Genomic DNA, 17,653 nt, shown 5'->3' with positions numbered 1-17,653 from the left:
TTATTTGCTTTACATAGCATTTCTTTCCCCCTTTACAGCAGCATGCTTTTTGAATCTGAACGTTCTTCTGTGTTTGCCCCATTTCAGTATTGCTTACTAACATTTAATATATTTTGCTTTTTTTTTTTTAATTTCGCTGACAAAGTTGCATTGATGAAAGCTGACTTGCAAGGTAGATAGCCCTGTGTGTATAAAACAAGACTGAAACCCCACATTACACAGTGGAAACCTCAAAATAACAGTTTTTACATTTTTGCAGTAACTGTTGTTTGGGTTCAGATTGAATGTTCCCCCTTTTTGAACATTGTGCAAGAAACCTCATTTCGTAGCATAGTTTGCATAAAGGCTTTCAGTCTTGCAAATGTTTGTTTAGTGGTTATCTTCAGTGCTTTGGTCATCTTTTCTTGGTTGTTTTTCAGTGTTCTAGTTATTCTTTAGAAATAGAATAGCATTCTTTTTACTTGTATGTTAAAATGGGGCATGTCATTTATACAGAGTTATCCATTTTATGTGTAATTGCATGAAATTGTCGAAGCATGTGAATTGATACTTGCCAACATACCTACCCAAAACACCCGGCAATCATGACTTTATCCATAGTTTGGGCAGGGTAACTTCTGTAATGCCTAGGACATTTTTGCATACATCTCTCCAGTTAGTTTTGCCAATCTTTTCTCAATTCATAAAGTTATAATCTCCGTTTCTCATGGTGTCTCTTATCCATTGGTCAGAAGCTAAGGAGATCCATGCCTTTTTCTAAAATTCAAACGGTGATAGAGAATTATCGATAATTCAATGAGGTTACCTGCTATCACGATCATACTAGAAGCTATGTGCTTGCTTTTACTATTTGTTGGTTTAGTTTACTATTATAATGTATTTCATCCGATATTTGAAACTTCTGAAAACCTTCATATTATGACTTCTCTATTTCTAATTTAGGTGTGTGAACTAGAACTTTCATTAGTTTGGCCATATAATCTGAGGTGTTGGCAACTACTATATGTGACCTAGCCCATGCATAATACACTTTTGGATTTTTTATAAGAATCCAAGGTTTTTTTGGATTTTTTTTTGTAGGGCCCAGCACAACCTGCCAAGAAGACTCGTGTTCCAACCAAGGTGTGTGCTTGCAGCAATGGGACGGCTTCAGCTGTGACTGCAGTATGACTTCCTTCAGCGGGCCACTCTGCAATGACCGTAAGTGCCTCTCTGCAGCCAACTGATACTCATACTCGTCTTTGTTGCTGTTACTGTTAGATATCCAGGGTCTAAAAACTGGGACTCTTCATGTTACCAGTGAGTAAGTTGCACTGTCATAAGCAGGAGAAGCTGTTGTTTCTACAGGAAGGACAATTTTAAATACTAAAGTATTAATCAGGGATGCTATTAGCTAAATGTTAGGATGATGATGGCGAATTCTTTGGTTTTCAACTGTTGTAATTTTGAAAGACTACCTATTGCCTTATGTAAAGAAACATTTAATTGTATAGGATTACATCTTGAGAGCTCTAATTTCGGTAAATGTTGACAGGTCTCATTACGTTTTCTCTCTCTCTCTGCATCTCTACAAGCCCATATCTGCCTTTCACTTTAAAAACGCGTCTAAACTTTGTCCTTGAAGTGCCCTCCCCCTACATTTCAGCCACCTGTGGGTGCTTTCTCCCCCTTTGTTCTCACAATATAAGCACGACAAAGAAACAGTGTTCAGTGTTCACCTTACATCACGGAGTATCTGCCAGGGCCTCATCCATGTGATTGCAGTGAAGGTTCTGAGGCTGAATTAACCGGTGTACTCGATGACGTTCCACTTCTCAGCTTTCAAATAGACCGTGATTTACAGCATTTCATCAAAATGATAAAGGCATTTCCTACAAAACATTGCATTTCTCAATATAGAGAAAATATTTCTGGCAAAACTCCCTGGCTGTAAAATAGGGTACATGCTTCATGTTTTTAATGCTATAGCATTTAAGGAAAGCTCTCCAATGATGGGGTGGATGATGTGATGATTGAAGGTTTGGGCTTCCACACAAAGACTAGGCCTGAGTGTAGATTTAAAGAGAGACCAGAGTTGTTCGTTTTGACCTTTTCCTATTTGAGACTCTGTTCACGTCAGTAGATATGTGTATCACAATGTTGAAGATGGGGGTCAAACTATACTATTTCATTGAACTGAGTTGTTGCCTAGCAATGTAGTATAATTCACCATCTAGCTTCAAATTTCCTATCCAAAATATTGAATACAGGAATAACCAACAACTAATGCAAAGTGAAATAGTACTTGGAAGACACCTGTAGAGATCATACCACCATAGATGGAGAAACAGTCTCCATTCTATCAGTGACATCTTCCATAGAATTACAAGTAAACTTGAAGCAATATACGTGTGTTCAAGCTGTCACACATTTTCAAACACTGAATTTCTACAAATCAAATCACACAAACAACTCCACTGGGGTTAAATGAGTTACCTTACATAAGATTCAATAAATACTTATATGTACATAAAGCAAAGCAAGTGACTTATAGATGCTTTTAATAAAGCTATGTATGCATGTACACAGAATAGTAACTTCCTGCATTTGCTCCTGTCCCACAGAAAATAACATACACTTATTTTCAAGGACGACCAGAAGACTGATAATTTGTTATGATTTTATTGTGGCAAATTTTTAATCTTCAGTTCAATCATGACAGATATATGATTATACGTGGTAGCTGAGAGAGCTTTCTTTTGCATGAAAATATTTTTCATCTTGCTAAAGAACTTTCTCTGCCAAACTTTACTTAATTCAGTCTCTATGTTTTACAAAACAGTTGCCATTTGGTTGTGTCAGATTGTGTATCCTTATATACTGGTTAAATATGAAGAATATAATTTTCTGTGTGTATTTGCTAGACATTTCCTAAAGGAACATCAAGATACTACTTTAAGTATCATGCTGTCTTCAAATCATTTTTACAGAAAATTATTTGAATGCTGCTCTTGGGTGATAGTCGTGGTGGTGACAATGATAAGGCTATTTGTTATTTTCTTGTAAATAAGGTAAATGTCATCCAATAAATGTGTCTCCTGATATGCCTCTTGCACAAATCAGCATTAAAATTACTTTGGAGGGCTCTCGGAATACATGCATTTTGATTAAATCATTACCTCTTAGTGGGTTCTCTGGAAATGTGAAATAGTTTCTTGGTTTGTGCATTGGAGCTTTGGTGGTGAGGATATGGAGGCACAAATACATATTTAATAGCAAATCTTACTTTAATGTGAACCATAATTTGTAGAAGGTACAATAGTAACTATTACCTTGAGGACATGCAATTGATATGGCAGGAAAAGTAGCAGGCCGCATTTTCTTCACCTTTTAAATTGATCCGAATAAACCTTGTGTCTATATCCCACTGTTTCTCTATAAGTTGCACAAAGAGAATTAGTGTGATTCCTGAGATTTTTAATAAATTCATTTTCTGTATGGAGGTTGATATTTTTTAAATGAAGCCAGTTAGAATATTTCATTTCTTAATAAAATTTTATTTTCAAATTAGATATTTATTCATAAATTCTGTGACTGCAACCTTCAACAGCACAGAAAACAAAAAATGAAACTTCCTACACAGGGAAAGGACATACTACATTGCAAAATAGACCCCTCGTAGCCCCCATAGACTTCCTAAACATCATCTCTCTGATAAGTTTCACGGAGTGGGTAAGGGTAACCAGAAACACTTGTTTATGTTAGCATAGAGATATAATTAACAATGGGAACGTGGGAATATTTTTTAGCTTGTAAGTGTAAGCTCGGATAAATCATACTAATTAACGAACTTAATGGGGTCTTTCAGAAAAGAAGCACTTAGGCGAAATGATGTCAAAGTCTTCTTCTCAAGACAAGTGTTTGTGAAACCCTTTCTTCCCTGCAAAACTGCCGTCTCAGTGACCCTCTCATTGACAAAAACACTTGCTGTGTGTGTGAGCTTGTGCATGTGGCAGTGTGGTGGACTCAGCTCCTCAGTTCTTTCATGTCAATACCATATTTAGAACCCCAGTGTTATTTTTCTGGCTATTGTAGTAATCTCCAGTTTGAGTTTTTACTGCTTATTTCTCTCTCCTCCGGTTCATCAGTTTTCTTCTTCCATCCTGTTCTCCTTAGTTTAAATACCACCATCTCTTTCTGCTTCTCCTGACGGAGGCAGTATTTTTCCTCCTCTGACTTTTGTAGAGGTTTGTTTGTGCTGTTTTATCAGCCATCACTTTCTACCTTGCAGTTACTTATGTTTGGTCTTATCTCCCTGTAGGATTATATGCTTCTCCCAGGGAAAGTAGCCCTTCATTTTTTAAGCCCAGTGTTTTGCATATCATGTTGCATATAATTGCTGATAATAGCAACTCACTAAGTCAATGTAACTAGGTGAATGAATCTTGTATAAGGATTTCTAGTACACCTCAGTGGCCCACAATACTGTCCAAGTTCATCAGTTAGGAGTTCATGAACCTCCATGGTCTGACCCCAGCTCTCCTTTTCATGCGTAGCCTATTGCAGAACCTTGTTCATGTGGCACATTACTGTGAGTTATCTTCCCTAAGGCTTTCTGAACAGCATGCACTTTCCCACTTTCCTCACCATTGCCTATGCTAATTTTTCCTCTTGGGGGATGCACTCATTCCACTTACATTTCTTTTCCTATATCTGCCTGAAGAAATATATTTTCATTTTCAGTCTCTACTTAAACTCTGTCATCCCATGGAAACTTCCCTGGTCTTCTGAGCTGAGTCTTACCTTTCCTTCTTCTAAAATCTTAGAGCAACAGTTTTTGTACATGCCACCTTTCATAGCTATTTGTGAACTTTCTCTTGGATGTAATCACTTATTCATTGCTTGCTATGTGCCACGCCTCAGAGGTTACACTCACCGTACAAAGTCTACATGTCGCCTCTACATACTTGTACACGGGTACACCATCCTCAAACCGTTGGGCTACAAGAATCCTTTTCTGCTTTTACCCATTGATCCAGAGTAGAATGTGATGATATTAGTGAATTTAATGTCAGGTTGAGGAAGATGAATATGGCTATGATCACATGGAAAATAGCGAACATAATAACATTGTCACGTTACATTAGTATAGAAATGTTGTGTGCCAAATTACAGTTCAGCTTCAATGATGTCTGTTACCATAATGGAATAATACATCATAGTGCTGTTATTTTGGTAGTAGGAGGGTGTGGGCACTGCCATCAAAAAACTGTGTTCAGAATTCAGAACTTTGCCAAAAGAAAATCTTTCTGATGAGAATAGAGTATATCTTTTGTAAGAATTAGAAATGTTCACTGAAACAAAAATGAAATATATTTGACTGTGACTTGTTACCATGACATTTAAAAATATCTTCAGCTTTGTTTCTCACCTTTTTTTGTTATTTGAAACAGAATCCTATCCCATATCCAGTGTCTGAGCATCAATATCAGAAATACTGGAAACGATGAGAACATACACAAAAATACTTTGGGTCAAAGTAACACCATTTCTCTCCCATTTAGAACTGCTAGTAGTATTAAGTTGTGAGCTGATTTGCTGCTGATGCCATTTAGGACTAAATAAAATTTAGCGATTACCCTGGCTGGTGTGGCTCAGTGGATTGAGCACTGGCCTGCAAACCAAAGGGTCGCTCGCTGGTTTGATTCCCAGTCAGGGCACATGCCTGGGTTGAGGACCAGATTGGGTCCTCAGCAGGGGGTGCACAAGAGGCAACCACACATTGGTATTTCTCCCTCTCTTCCTTCCTCCCTTCCCCTCCGTCTAAAATAAATAAATAAAATCTTTATAAAATAAAATAAAACAAAATTTAGCAATTAATTATATCCACAACCAGATCCTCATTGTATGATGACTCTCCTTAACCCTGAATACTCTAGCAGTTCTAAGTGGCAGCCCTGAAGTTGTTTAAAGCAATTCATAAGCAATATTTACTGGTAATGCCTTAGAAAAGCTATCTATGGGGAGACTGCATCGTACCTGGCATATGTTAAACCATAAAGGATTAAAGTGACTGTTCATACTGTGTCGAAAAGTGCAATAAAAGACAAAGAAAAACATAGGTATGGTAGAGAAATGTACTATGTGACAGAAGTGCTTTCTGCTATTCTGTATAAATTTGTTTCTGTTGTTGGCAATAGACATAAAAACAGGTGCATAGAAGGAAGCACTGGTCTTTTCACACCACACTGGGCTGTCCAGTGACAGAGTTTGCAGACGTGTCTACATGAGAAAGTTAAGAGCAGAGAAACACCCCAGACAGTGGAGGAGAGTGTTGCTATATTCAAATGATCCAGATTAGTCCCCTGCATTGCTCAGCGGCTGAATGACACATGACTCTCCGTGGCCTCTTGGAGTCAGTATAAACAGCGCCATTTGGGCCCCAGCAATCAAAAGGAAGGCCCGGCTGAATTTCTTTCCCCTGCCAGTACTCTCTAATATTTTTGCTTACTTGAAATCCTGCTTGGACCTTCATTGGGCTCTTAGGTTGGTGCTCTTCATCTCAGGGCTTATGCAAATGCGGAGGTGGCCTTCAGATTTTCACTCCTGCGGTCGGTCGTGAGGCCGCATCCCAGCAGAGCCCAGCTAGACCAGGGCTCCCTTGAGAGAAGGCTTTGCCAGTCTCCTTGATGAAATGTTCTTAAGAGATTACAGTTGTTCTGATTCTCACGAGATAACGTCTCCAAGAGCGCCCTGACCGTACTCTCTGTCCGCACGACGCTCTTTAAGTGTGAGTGCATTCTGCTCAGGTTTCTCACCCTGCTGCTTAGTCCCAGCAGACACAGCAGGGGCAGAATCCAGGCTGGGGCGGGGTGGGGTGGGCTGGGGTGGAGCGGGGTGGGGCGAGGAGGAGCGTACCTGAATCTGAAGTGCAAATTTTTGAAATTTGAGGCATTTAGATTCGCTTTTACTTTTTAAATGGATTTTACTTCCTGAGACATCATGCAGTGAAAGCCCTTGTGAACTAAGGGCAGGTTAATCTTGGTGAATTCTCAGAATCCTGTACAACACTAAATAAGTTTAAACAGTATGTATAATTTAGTATTCATTCATTAATCAAGAAGATATATGAAGAGGGTAAAATGTTAAATAATTCTCCAACTTTACGGAGTCTGATCATCCTGGGTATATTTTCAAAGAAGGAGTGTACACTTAAAAAACAATTAGTTTAGACTGAGGAACAGATAGGTTGTTATATGTTTTGTTGCTGTGGATATATGTAGCTAGTGCACAAGGAGAACTACAAAATATTTTTATGTGATAATGCCAACACATTTTAATGCTAATGACATAATTAGCAAGTACTATATGCATGCTATTTAAATATTATAAGTCTTACCTTGTCAATATACAAAAATATTGTTTTTAATTTACAAGTGAGGATCCTGCACAGAGTGTTTAAATCACCCTTTTCAGCTGAAATGGCTAGTAATTGGCGCAGAAAGACTTTGAATGTCAGTCTGTCTAACTTTGCACCCACAATTTCTCCCATGGAGGGACAGGTTCAATTGCAGTGCTGTTGAAATCCCCCCCACCGATGCAAAATTTTCTAGACACACTAGTAATGACTGGCATTTAACATTGTGGGCTTTTTCCCATCCTTATGTGACTCTTGCTTCTTATATTTAATTTTAAGCGTTATGTTTCATGTAACGTGCTCTACCCCTCAACTGCTCAGTTGCCACTTCTAAAGCTGAGTTAGAATTTTATAGCTGTCTACGGCATGCTGTCATTAACTTCTAGTTCTATTATAGAAAGGTACTGATTATGAAAGAGAGATGGGAATTTTCTGTGACTTGGCTGTGACAGCCTGAGATGCTCAAAAACAATAATTTAATATTTCATAATGAAATCAGGCAAAATATTTCCCAAGGTTCTTTTGCTTGAGTTAGATTCACAATGTGTATCACGGGAAAGGAGCAGCTGAGATTCAGCAGCGTGCCGACCAGTGACTGTGTACCAAGTGTTTCATTATGTTGATCACATCTCAGTTTTCTCTCTCTATGCAATGTTAATGCAGGAAAAAATGAAGTTATAGGGCAGCAGTGTGGCCTTTGAAGATTTTTGGAAGACACATGAGGGAAACACAAGATAGGGTATGAAGCCAGATCATAAAAAGTCACTCCAAGATTAATAGTAAAGACCAAGGGTCCCTTATATTTATACGGAAGGGAAAGAAAGCTCTGGAAAAATGTGCAGAGTCCAGAAAAAGATCATGATAAAAATAATGTTGTCCTTGTATTAAGGAATAATTCTATCCCTAAAGAAGAAATTATTATTGTGAAGAAAATGCACTTTACCCAGTGATATTTCTTCCTGCCCTGAACAAAGGATTCTATGTCTTTAATGAGATTTACTGTGGCAATTAAAAAAGTGTAGGATTCTCTTAAAGGGAGGAATTATGATCTCCTCCGCAGTTAAGTCCTGTTATACATTGTTGCTTCTCTGGTAGCATTCTACAGCAGCATAAAGTACAAGGGTGATCTCTTAGCTCTGGGTATTATGGAGTCTATGATTTTAATGACCCTAATAATATAAATGCTCATATCTCTCAGAAAATGGCCTATGAAGCCTGAGGCTTAATCTCCCCAGGATTTGTTGAGACAGGAAGGTACAAAGACGTTTCTTAACTTGAAATGATTTCAGAATGAAACAAGTTTCATAATAGGATGAGCTGACATACAAGGATGTTTTTAAAAAGTGGGTCGCGGACAAGGAGGAGGCTGTGTTTCACGGAGACAGTGGAAACTGTTCGCATAGGTGTGAATGCTTCTTATAAATATATAACATATGACCCTTTAGGGAGAGAAACAGATGGAATGTGTAGTAGAGGGAAATAAAGAATATATGTTGCTTGGTTTCTTCCTGGGAATGGTAGAGTGTACACTGGGAAATTTAGCATCTCCAATTGGGAAGCTTTCAAGGTCTCATCTGGACTCCAGCAGCTCAGGGGAAGAAATACTGATGTGGGAGAGGTCTTGGTAAAAAGCAGGCCCTTGGCCATGTTTGCAGAGCTTCTCCATGTCATGCCATTGTGTGTAAAAATCCAAGCCGTGCTCCATGTCCAATTCTTGACAGTCACTCGAATGCCCAGCTTGAAAGAATCCAGACGGAGGGGTCAGGATGCATGTGACCGCTGCACCCTCAGAGTAAGGCCGTGCTGCTGACACTGTGGAGTCCACCTCCCATGGCGTCAATTAGGAATCTGCTCTTGTAGGTCCCAGTCCGAGCAAGTGCTCCATTTTGCTAAATTAAAAACAGAGAAGTGCTAGAGAAACACCATTTCCTTTCAGCCGCAGGAGACATCACAGAAGTAATTAAACTGGATTTTAGCATGTTAGGCACATTCCTTTTATTGACAGTGATAATAATTCTGTAAATCAAAACCTGCAAGCATTTTCAGTGTTGTTGAAGTGCCAAAGATAAAAAAAATGAAGGTTCTTAAAATCGAATCTCCTGGAACTAAACTTGATCTATGAAGGGCAGTAGGCGAGAGTGCGCCCTGGGTTGTGAACTCGGCTTCTCGCGGAATTCAGCCCCGACAAGCTGTGTGATGATCATGAGTATACTTTCTTTTTTTTTTTTTAGTTGAGTCCTTGAAAGTTATAGTGGTATAAAACCAAACGGAGTGGCTCTTCAGGACCAGCTAACATTTATGGCTTTGAGGTCACCTGGAAAATCTCCCCCTTACCCCAGTATTTCCTTTCCTAATGTTGTCAGTAGGTTTAGTTGACATTTATTTCCCTGACATCCCCGCATTTTTTTTTCACTCCACATTTAAGGTTTCTCCACAGTCTTGCTGGGCAAACACCCCTCTGCAGCGTGCTTTGTTTCTTGTATACTCAGGCATCAGCTCTTCGATACAGACTTCTACAGAGCCACACGGGTGCGGGCACTGAATGAACACTCTCTGTGCCTTCATCCCCGCCGAAAGGCTCCCCGTCCATGGTGTCCCCCTCCTCCCCACTTCCACCGTGCCTAAGAAAATCCGACCCCTGGAGATGACCCAGCTCAAATTAAGTTCATTCAGAGCAGAATAGTTCTCGATCAGAGGGTGATCTCTTCTGCTTCTGCATCTCCAAACACTTACTCTTGAACAGGTGTCTGTTTATGTGTGTGTAAGCCTGTATTCCCTAACTATATCGTACATTCCGTTCTTTTACTTTTGGTATTATTTCTCAGAGTGTCTAGCACATATTCAATGCTCAGCAATATTTTAAGATTGGTGTCTTGAACATGTTTCTCAAGACTTTTTTTAGAGCAGATTTAGGTTCACAGCAAATTAAGAGGAAGGTACGGAGATTTTCCATATGTCCGCTGTCCCCACACATGCATCGTCTCCCCCGTTACCAACATCCCTCACCAGAGGGATACACTTGTTATAACTGATGAACCTGTGTTGACTCAGTATAATCACTCAATTCATAATTTACAAGGTAACTGATGTGTGTGCCCCTGCAGTTCTTTTAAGAAAGCATCCACACATTATGTAACATCTGGTAGGGATAATGTGTTGTGTTTTATCACATTAATGTAAACATATTTTTCATTATCTTTATTCCTGATAGTCAAGACCCATGTGGAATTAGCTAGAAAGAAAGCACTTTGAATAAAGACATGAGTGTCTGTCTGGGGGAACGTAGGTGTGTGTGTGTGTACACCTGCATACCATGGGCCGTGCAATTAGAAACACCGCTTTCTATTGTCTTTAGATTCTGCGGAAGTCCTGCTTTATGTACTATCCCATTAAATTGAACAAATTCTGGGACCTTAAGTTGTTTGAAGATGACTGTTTTTGTTCATTTTATTTTTTCTCATTAATTAGCTGATATCTGCAAGAATAATCATATTACTATGAGAGGCTACACTGCTTATTTGGACTATTTTAGCCAAGCGTTAAATTTTTGCAATGTCAGGGTATTTTTCTAGCAATAACATAAGCTTTCTACTATTTCACTTATAATAAAGTGTCATTTACGTGTCCTGGTTTAGTCTGCCAATATTCTTGAAGAGTTCTCTAAATGTCGCCTCTGTAACGCTCCAGAAGAGCCAAATGCCCATTGGATGCTGACGAAGATAGTACAGTTGTGTGTACCAATGTTAAATGCAAAAGGCTCACCTGGTCTTCCTGCTCTGGTTCAGTATCTTAGAAGAATTTGCCTAGTATCAGCTGAATAGGATAATGAATATTACTGTCTTCCAACCTGCTTAAGCCACAACCAGCCGGCCACGCCTGTAGTGACAGCAACAGAAATAAAACTTGCTTGGTTGTTGGAGGGGTTGAGAAAAAAGCTTACAACATAAATTCCAAGAACATTAGAATTTGCCTCTCTAACTCAAAAAGAGGTAGTGACCTGAAGGGGCTGGACTACATCAGTGGTTCCTGAAATATGGTGTTTGGATCAGCAGTGTCAATATAACCTGTGAATTTGTTAGAAATGCCTATTCCCAAGTTTCAGACCTCCCGAGTTAGAAACTGGGGGGTGGGGCCTGGAAAGCTACATTTTAAGAGACTCCAGAGGGTCTCAAACACAGCTGCGTTTGAGTATGATTAGAGTAGATGACCTATAAAGTCATCTTTTAATCATATGCTTTCCAGAGAACAAAACATTGATTTAGTAGAATTAAGGAAGTTCTTCCTAAAAAGTTTTTGTAAGTAAAACAGCATGATTAGATTTTTGAGACCATTTTGATACAATCTGGGATGATTCTTCCATGGTGATTTGAAAGAAGTAACATACATTTTTATTTTGATTATCAACCTCCTCTGTTGCCTGGCAAGCTTAAGAATGTTTGAAAAGTTCTCATTCACACTATTCATGCTGTGAGAAATCTAGTTCAAGGCAAAATTATCCCTGCAATATGAGGAGAATGAATAAATCCAAGTGAATGCATAGTCCTCTATTCTTATCCTTTGGCGTTCTTTGGAAAAATTTTCTGATAATCAGTATAGATTAGGAAATAAAGTGTTATTCAAATCTGCAAATACATTTTAACCTAGAAGACCCTGAAGTCAATTGGACCACTGTCAAAAATGTCATGTATATGTGACAGTATATTCTTCACATGACATCCTTTTTCATTGCCTAAAACATTTCACCTACTCTCACCACTTGCTAAATAAATGTGATCTCAGTTCACTGGGAATTTCCCAGATACAATGGTCCTTCTCACTAGCAAATATCCCATATCTAGTAATATCTTCATATTTCTTTATTTGTCTTTACTAATAATATAAGATGATCTGTATGTGACAATTCTTCAGCTGGGACCCCAGTATGTCACCTTGAGAAAGTCACTTGAGTTTTGTGGGCCTCAGTTTCCTCATTAGAAAAAGAAAGACTTGGTTTGCCTCCTGTTGAAGGTCCCTAGGGCTCCATGGGTCTGTGATTCATTGTCCCTGTATTCTTTCTCTCCTTTTTCCTCAACCCTCAGGCCTATTTTTACTCATGTTTAAGGCTCTTCTAGGATGCAGCCTACAGCTCAGTCACACCACACTAATCTTAAACTATATTTTAGCCAAGACCTTTCCTGCCAAGTCCTATGAAAAGGAAGAACTTGGAAAAAGAAATCTGATTAATGGTGTGTCTTCCTGTTTTGAGAACGGAAACTTTGAATTAATCCTGAAACACAAGGCAAAGACTTCAGCTATTTGTTTCTTTCATGTTTGTATAGCGTTTATTTATAGCTCCTCTCAGATATTTATTTACATCAAATTCCTTTTGAGCTGAAAACTTTACAAATGCCAGGCTCATGCCTACATACTTGCTTACTTAAATACTAAGTTAGTTATTATTGGTACTTAAATAAATGTTTCTGGTGATTTTAAAAAGAAGCCCAGTAATATAATTAGAAATGTATAATTGTTAATATGATCATGGATGCAACTACTAATTGAATATCTGGGGGTTTTATATTTAAATCATGTCTTCTCATCATCCTTGGATAACGAGAAGTATGACATCTACTTTACAAAAGGTGTGTATAAGCTGAAGTAGTATTCCTATGTTTACACTGCGAGAATTCAGGCTTGTCTCACTTAAAATTTCATGGTCTGCAGATTGCATTATGCAGTCTCTCAGTGTTGACTAAAACAGTCGGATTGAGAGGATTCGTGCGCATTCTTTACTTCCACTTCAAATCTTTTAGAACATTTCAAGATCAACTAATCCATGCAGATTTCTTCAACATAAGATAAGGATGAACCAAAGAGAGCGAATGGCGTCCTATTTCCCCTTCTAACTCACTCATCTGCAGGCCTGCATCCTACACTGTTCCATGTGAACACGAGTGACCAACCCACCTAATGGAACTTTAAGAAGGCTGCAGCTTCCAAACAGAGAGCCTTTCTGTACCTTCAGGGAATGTGCAGACTTTAAGAAGGATGCGTTCTATGAAGCAGAATATGTAACATTCTGAATAGCCCCGGAAAATACATGTTTGTCTAAGATAGCACAAATTTAAGATGTTGAAAAAAACTTCATGAGATGATAAGCATGAGATTTTTTTTTTCCAGTTAGCAGGTTTCTGGACTATAGTTGTAGTGTGGAAGGGGGGAAGGGTCGTCTTGGCAGTGAGGCACCTTTTCCTGAAGCTGCCTCTTCCACCTGTAATTTCTACAGTTGTGAACGGATCATTTTCTTTTGCTGGAAACTATGATTTAATTTGAGAGAATTCTATCTCTCTGGCTGATACTTACTGTAAAGGAGACTTTAATACCTCTGCTTCTGGCCTAAAACCCTGCTGGTGGGAAATGAGAAGCAGGGTGAAAGTGTCATTCCACCTTCCCAGGGTTGCTTGTGGCAACACAGGAAAAGCCTTGTGCTTATTCAGGATATATTTACATGGTAAATTATCCAAACCTGAGACTATTATTAACTGTGCATTTTCTGTGTACAAAACACTGTTGTAGCTGTGGAACATGAAACGACCCTGCCATTGTCCTGCAGGACTTCTCATTTTAGTTGGGCAAAAGGTTCCCAAGACCCAGGGTGACTGACAAGGGGTTTTGTCTGTTTTGTTTCATGACCAATCACACGTACTAACAACAGTGCCTGGTGCTTAGTAGCTGTGTACTAAATAAATATTTGTAGCTTGAGTCAAATATACTGATAATAAGGTATGTAGCAATTTAAGTGTTGGCTGTGCTGTGCAAACAATTGCTGTAGGTGAATTCAGAAAAAGGACAGGCACCATAGAGTGGGCTGGCTAAGTGGAAAGGATGGGAGGGAATTGTACCCTAACGGAGCAGAGAGAAGCAGGGAAGGCATGCCACACAAAGGAGGCAATATGAGCAAACAGGATCTGTAGATAAAGTAGTCACAGGTCCAAACACATCTACTGAATATCTTTTATATCACTAGGTGCTCTTCTAGGCTCTGTGTATATAGAAATAAACAAGAGGAGGCTGTTAGTACAGTGGAAAGATAACATTTGGAGGCAAATTCATCAAGAATTGCATTCTGACTACCTCATGGTATCCTGCGTGTCCAAGGTCAAGTCAATTAATGTATCTGAGACTCCTTCATTGTTAAATGAGAACGTGACTACAGATCTTGCAGGATTGCTTTTAGAATTAAAGGTAATATGCATATGGTAAAACTCTTACTCTACATCAAAACTGGTAGACATTCTATAATTGGCATCTATTGGAGTCCTGCCCTTGCTTTTGCTTTCAATGAGCTCATAGATAAGAGGAAATGGCTGGTGTGTGTACGATCATTACAATTTGAGAAGTACTTTAATACTTTGTTTTTCAAAGTGTGTTCTGAGGGTCAGAAAAGCACCTGCAAGTTCATTAGAGATACAAACTCACAAATCTCCCTTCCCCCTACACACCTACTGAAGCAGAATTTGCATTTAACAAGATCCCAGGTGATACATATGCACATTGAAGTGTGAGAAGCTCTGCTGTAATAGAAACGTGTAACTAGGACAGAGCAAGGGATGCCTAAGATGACTTAAGGAACTGAGGGAAGACTTCTCTTAGAAAGTGAAATTTAGAGGATTTCAGTACAAAATATTAATGTATGCATGGGCTGATTAACTTCTTTAGTAAATCAGAATTTGCAATTTGCTAAATTCAGTAGAGATTCACCTTCCTGAGGTCACTCTTTTCACATCACCTTGACTTTGGCAATCTCCAGTGGTTCAGCCTGCTAAATACATGCCAACGCAACAGTTTTACCAAAGTGAGGCCAGTTTTTGCTTCCTGCTTTAATGCATTGGAAGGAATAAGCCTTACAATCTAAAATCGAGGATTTACTGTGCCCATAACAGGTCTCAATTCACCAGCCCTCTCCTAAGCAACTCGGAATGCAGACATTTCATTGGGTTGTCTAGTTTAACCAGAGAGGTCTTGGCAGGCACTGCCTCTTTCTGGGCCAGTAAAAGGGATAATGTAAGACTCAGTCACTTGGTGCTCGGGGAAAAAATAAATACCCAGCTTTCCCTAGGCTGTCCCTACAGGTCCCTCTGGTTTAACACTCATTTTCTTTTTAATGTTAGAATTGCTTCTATTTTATGTGGAGCCACGTGGTTCTGTTCATTGAGTTGGCAGGTGGCTTCAATCCTGTAATTACGATTGTCGGCTGCCAAAGCACAGAAAGGAAACCGTAGTAATCCACTTCGGTGCTCTTTAGTGAATTGGTGCATATGCTTTTTGGTATATCACTGCGCATAAATCTCACAGTAGCAATAAAACTATTAGGGTAGTAAAAGATATGCATTTCAATATTCATAGAAAGCATCATAAAATTCAATTAACTACACTTTCCCAAATAGCAGTTCCCTCTGGGAAGCCCAGGGTTTCCCCATCTGAAATTGCATGTTCTTTTCACTTTTCCTAGTGGCCTCTGTTAATGCCTTAATCATTACACCTTAATCATTACTTGTCATCTTGTCACATTGCCATCTGCAGGGTCCCTTTGTCTCCATATCTTTCTATAAATTATCTCCCGCTTTTTTAGTTACAGCTTGTAGAGGCACTTCCAATACAATGGAGTTTTGTTTGTTTGTTTCTTGTTTCCTTAATCGGAGGGAGCAAGGCAGATGAAGAGCATAAGTAATCCACACAAATTTAAGCATTATAATTCCCCGGCAATGGGCAAAATGTTCTTTGGTTCTCTACCCACAGGTAATGAGGAAAAAGCAAGGAGGCTGTATTTGTTAGACGACAAGACAGTCTGACTAACCCCCGCTTTACTAATCTATAAACCTGAACATTCCTCCCATATTTTTAGATTGTTCACCTTCTCTTCGAAAGTAGTTTAATAGCACAGACGTAAAGAAAGGTCTCCTGGTGTTCCGATTTTATTACTTTCCCTGACTAAAGTGCAGCACATTTCCTAGTATAATTACACCCCAGTTGTCACAATAAATGAACACAGCATATTTTATGATACACTTTACTTGCTTATTATCATGTTTGTTCACACATTTCTCAGCCTTAATAACCGGTGGGGGGCTTCTACCATCATTGGTGAATGAAAATTAGTGAAGTTCTCGTTTTCATTTTTTTTTGGGGGGGGTGTTATTTCAATTGTAAAAAGCCATAAGATGGATGCATAGTAGATTTAGGGAATTCCTAAAATATTTATAGCTATGTAATGTTCCAGGCTCACTGTGTGACTTTTCTATATCACACTACTCATCGCTTAGCACTCAAAAAGGTGAATATTAGCTAAGTGCATTTTTAATTGAGACCAGCTGGTGGTCCTGATTGTTTTTAAGAATAAAAACAAAGAAAATCCTGTATGTAGACAGAGCTATCGTTTGAGATTTTCCATTTATATTTTATTTCAGTTTGACCATGCCCAGAATAGAGTTGCTTTCTAAATTTGTGGCAGGATCAGAAAAAAATATATAACAATTTCGATTTAGTTTAATTAATTTGACATCAAAATATAAGAATGCCACCTTATTAGCCCTGGCTGGTGTAGTTTAGTGGACTGAGTGTGGGCCTGTGAACCAAAGGGTCACTGGTTCAATTCCCAGTTAGGGCACATGCCTGTGCTGCCAGACATGTTCCCAGTAGGGGACATGCAAGAGGCAAACCGCACATTGATGTTTCTCTCCCTCTCTTTCTCCTTCCCTTCTCCTCTCTCTGAAAATAAATAAAATAGTGCTGGCTGGTGTAGCTCAGTGGATTGTGCACTGGTTGTGAACCAAATGGTTCTTAGTTCAATTCCCAGTCAGGGCATGTGCCTGGGTGGCAGGCCAGGTCCCCAGTACGGGGCGTGAGAGAAGCAACCACACATTGATGTTTCCCTCTCTTTCTCCTTCCCTTCCCCTCTCTCTAAAAATATAAATAAATACAATCTTTAAAAAATACATAAATTCTTTTTAAAAATAATGCTACCTTATTAACATGTAATCCATTTGAAAGATTGTCCATTTTGCTTGCCACACGATGGTTGCGGACTTTATCCTAGAGATCTAAAATGTAGCATGACAGTAAAGAGATGGTTATATTTAACAAGAGGGTAAATGAATTGCATGCCCTGCATTATAGGGTATCGTGTTAAGTTTTTGCAAATATGCAGGGCATTTTCCCTCAAATCAGACAAAGCACAGTTACTTAGGCTTGGCCACAAATAAATATTTAGGTTTCAAT

The 17,653-nt window shown here is 39.0% G+C and overlaps 1 protein-coding gene across 23 annotated transcripts in view; it reads left to right on the top strand.

Annotated features, from left to right (window-relative positions):
- NRXN1 (neurexin 1) overlaps window positions 1-17,653 on the top strand; it is a 1,071,808-nt gene that overhangs the window by 542,661 nt on the left and 511,494 nt on the right. For 22 of the 23 annotated variants that reach the window (XM_024552822.4, XM_024552821.4, XM_045189458.3 and 19 more), the window contains one exon: window positions 1,081-1,200. In XM_024552822.4, coding sequence (XP_024408590.1) covers window positions 1,081-1,200 — 120 coding nt within the window. Of the gene's footprint in view, window positions 1-145; window positions 218-1,080; window positions 1,201-17,653 lie in introns of those variants that run through there. The other variant, XM_071221552.1, reaches the window with a different exon arrangement.

Source organism: Desmodus rotundus, chromosome 5 (genome assembly GCF_022682495.2).
Source record: "Desmodus rotundus isolate HL8 chromosome 5, HLdesRot8A.1, whole genome shotgun sequence".
Lineage (NCBI taxonomy): Eukaryota > Metazoa > Chordata > Mammalia > Chiroptera > Phyllostomidae > Desmodus > Desmodus rotundus.
Note: the sequence above shows the minus strand (reverse complement) of the source record. Positions and strands in the feature narration are given on the sequence as shown.